At 43.0% G+C, this 2,751-nt stretch overlaps 1 protein-coding gene across 2 annotated transcripts in view; it reads left to right on the forward strand.

Annotated features, from left to right (window-relative positions):
• Nucleotides 1-2,751, forward strand: part of grm8a (glutamate receptor, metabotropic 8a) — a 209,382-nt gene continuing 206,631 nt past the window's right edge. For both annotated transcript variants that reach the window (XM_027150998.2, XM_027150999.2), the window contains exons 1-2: nucleotides 1-137; nucleotides 1,869-2,656. In XM_027150998.2, the coding sequence (XP_027006799.1) occupies nucleotides 2,132-2,656 (525 nt within the window). In that variant the 5' untranslated portion in view covers nucleotides 1-137; nucleotides 1,869-2,131. The remainder of the gene's footprint in view (nucleotides 138-1,868; nucleotides 2,657-2,751) is intronic.

A 2,751-nucleotide genomic window follows, 5' to 3' on the forward strand; every position in this document is an offset into this window, starting at 1 on the left:
AGCAGGGGGAAGACCAGTGACAGTCGTGGAGACGTGTTTTTGTGATTGGTTTAGCGGTCTCGCGCTCAATGCGCTGTTCTTTTCAGCACCAAAGCACGAGCGCCTTAACGCACCATCAGCAGCATCCAGGAAAGGAGGTAGGACCAAAGATTTCCATTACTTGCATTTTACAAGCATCATACTTTTTTATTTATTTATTTATTTTTTTAGGGGGCGAAAACATATTTCACATGCGCACGAGGATGCGTTCTGTTTCACGCGCTCTGCGATGCCGAATGTTTTAGGAGGGGAGATATCACACACACACACACACACACACACCCTTTTTTTTTCTTTCTCTATTTTTCTTTTTCTTAATACTGTGTCACACTCAGTAATGCCTAAAGTAAAGAGGTGCGTGTCAATGGATGAGGCGACTTGCTGAGATCTGCAGTGAAGTTAGAGACGTGGACCACAAGCTCTCCTAATGCTCATCACCTTGTCTTGCAATAGTGCATGTCTTTAAAAACATTTTTCTTATAGCATATTATTCCAAAGCACGAAAAGATTTGAAATGGTTGTGAACAGAGGACAACAGAGAGCTGATTGTATAGTGACCAGCTGATTTCCTTTCAGTCGTTTTTTTTATCTGGGTTTTGGTTCGGAAAATGCTTAGCTTTGCTGTACTAATCATCTAAACTTCTGCTGAAAATATGCACTGTGAAATAAAAAAGGAGCAAAGCTAGTCCTTTAGAGCCGTGATATTGGTTAGAGTGAGGGAGAGGGAGAGAGAAAGGAATTCAGTAAAGCTATCACTTTCTGCACTTGGATCCCCCAGAGAGCAGTCCTGCTGGAGAAAATATAATCAAATCTCCAGAAGAAGATGACACAGTTTGACACATACCGATACGTGTAAATTAAAAAAAAAGAAAAGAAAAAAGTAAAGGGTCAGTGCCATGGGAGCTTAATAACGCGTCCATCATTCTGTCACCTCTAACGATCGAAGAGCTACAATTTTGTGGCCGCCTATCAATTCCGTCTCATTAGCATGAGTGGGTCTGTCTGATTTATTTTTCCCTGATGAAGAACTAGCCCTAAATTCCAAGGAGAATCCCAACACGTTGTATAAGATTAGTTGTAATCATAATGGCTGTAAAGCCAGCTGACTCTAAGGAGAATGTTACAAAAAAAACCTTCTTCTTATTTTTCTTCTTCATTTTCTGATAATGTGTATTAATCAGTTGCTGGTAGTCTGTGGATGAAACACAGAAGGAAACATTCAACATGACACGTCTCTAAACCAGTGCGGTGCAGTGACATGTCCTGTGTAGCTGCAGTAGGTCAGGAATTGTATCAATTGAGCTACATCAAGCAAAAGGCAGCAATGTGTGTGTGATGTCCAGGAGACCGCCTCTGTAGTCGTGACTTCAGAGGACATCTGAATGCGGTGCGGTTTCAATCTGCAGCTGCGCACATTGATCTTTCATGCATAGTGGTAGGAGAAAAAAGGTCACAATAGAGGTCTTCAGCTTCTGTGGTGACTGGAAAACCCCCACAAAGCCATCTTTCTATCATTCTCAGCGATAAAGACTCGGTAATTTGTGTTGTGGCTCCAACAACAATGTTTACAACATGACTACATCTTTTAAAACTGTGTGCTGGGAAAAATATTTGGAGCCAATCACAATTACATTGACTACAGGCTCGACATCTAATGGGTGATAATCAAGAAAAAAAAAATAATCCAAGGAAAGAATCATGCTCCTGGTAGACATACGTTATCTAGAGTTTATCATGATTCAACTGAACAGACAAACAGAAATGTTCAATAGTCTTGTATTTGCATTTGAATAATTTATCTACTTAATCAGTGTTTATCTCTTTTGCAGATTTAGCTTGAGATACAGAACAAAGCAGAGAACCCGAGGTTTCACATCCCCTCTCCTTTTGCACTTATCTCTCACTCTGTCACAACACTTGTACTTCAGACATGTGTGGAGCACAGAGAAATCCCACTGCTGACGTCTGCGTGACACAGGAGGTTTGACCTTAGCATTAAGTATAAAGGATATGGATGGTCCCATTCACCACCGCTGCCATTTTGGTTAAATGATTGGGATTTCTGGATCTCCTGTTCCTCTGTAGCAACACTATGGCATTACACTCCACTAGCCTGAACTGGGTTCCATACCAGATCCTTTTTCTCCTGACAGCTGAGATTTGCTGTTGGTTGCCATCATTTTCTCAACGTCTGGAGCCTCTACCGACGGAGTATGCCCACTCTATCAGAATAGATGGCGACATCATCCTAGGTGGCCTATTCCCTGTGCATTCCCGTGGCGATCGAGGAGTGCCCTGTGGAGAGCTGAAGAAGGAAAAGGGCATCCATCGACTGGAAGCCATGCTCTTTGCCATAGACCTCATTAACAAGGATCCAGAACTGCTGCCTAATGTGACCCTTGGTGCTCGAATTCTGGACACCTGCTCCCGTGACACATATGCCCTCGAGCAGTCACTCACTTTTGTCCAAGCACTCATCGAGCGTGATGGTTCGGATGTACGCTGCGCAAATGGTGACCCCCCTGTCTTTGCCAAGCCTGACAAGATCGTTGGAGTGATTGGAGCATCTGCCAGCTCTGTCTCCATCATGGTGGCCAATATCTTGCGCCTATTCAAGGTAAGCGGTCTGACGCGTTGATACGATGTTCCATATCGCCGAAGCTTTTGTCTCGTAAAATAGTTGCTGGGAAAAAACTTATCTTGAGTATTTAG

Source organism: Tachysurus fulvidraco, chromosome 19 (assembly GCF_022655615.1).
Source record: "Tachysurus fulvidraco isolate hzauxx_2018 chromosome 19, HZAU_PFXX_2.0, whole genome shotgun sequence".
Lineage (NCBI taxonomy): Eukaryota > Metazoa > Chordata > Actinopteri > Siluriformes > Bagridae > Tachysurus > Tachysurus fulvidraco.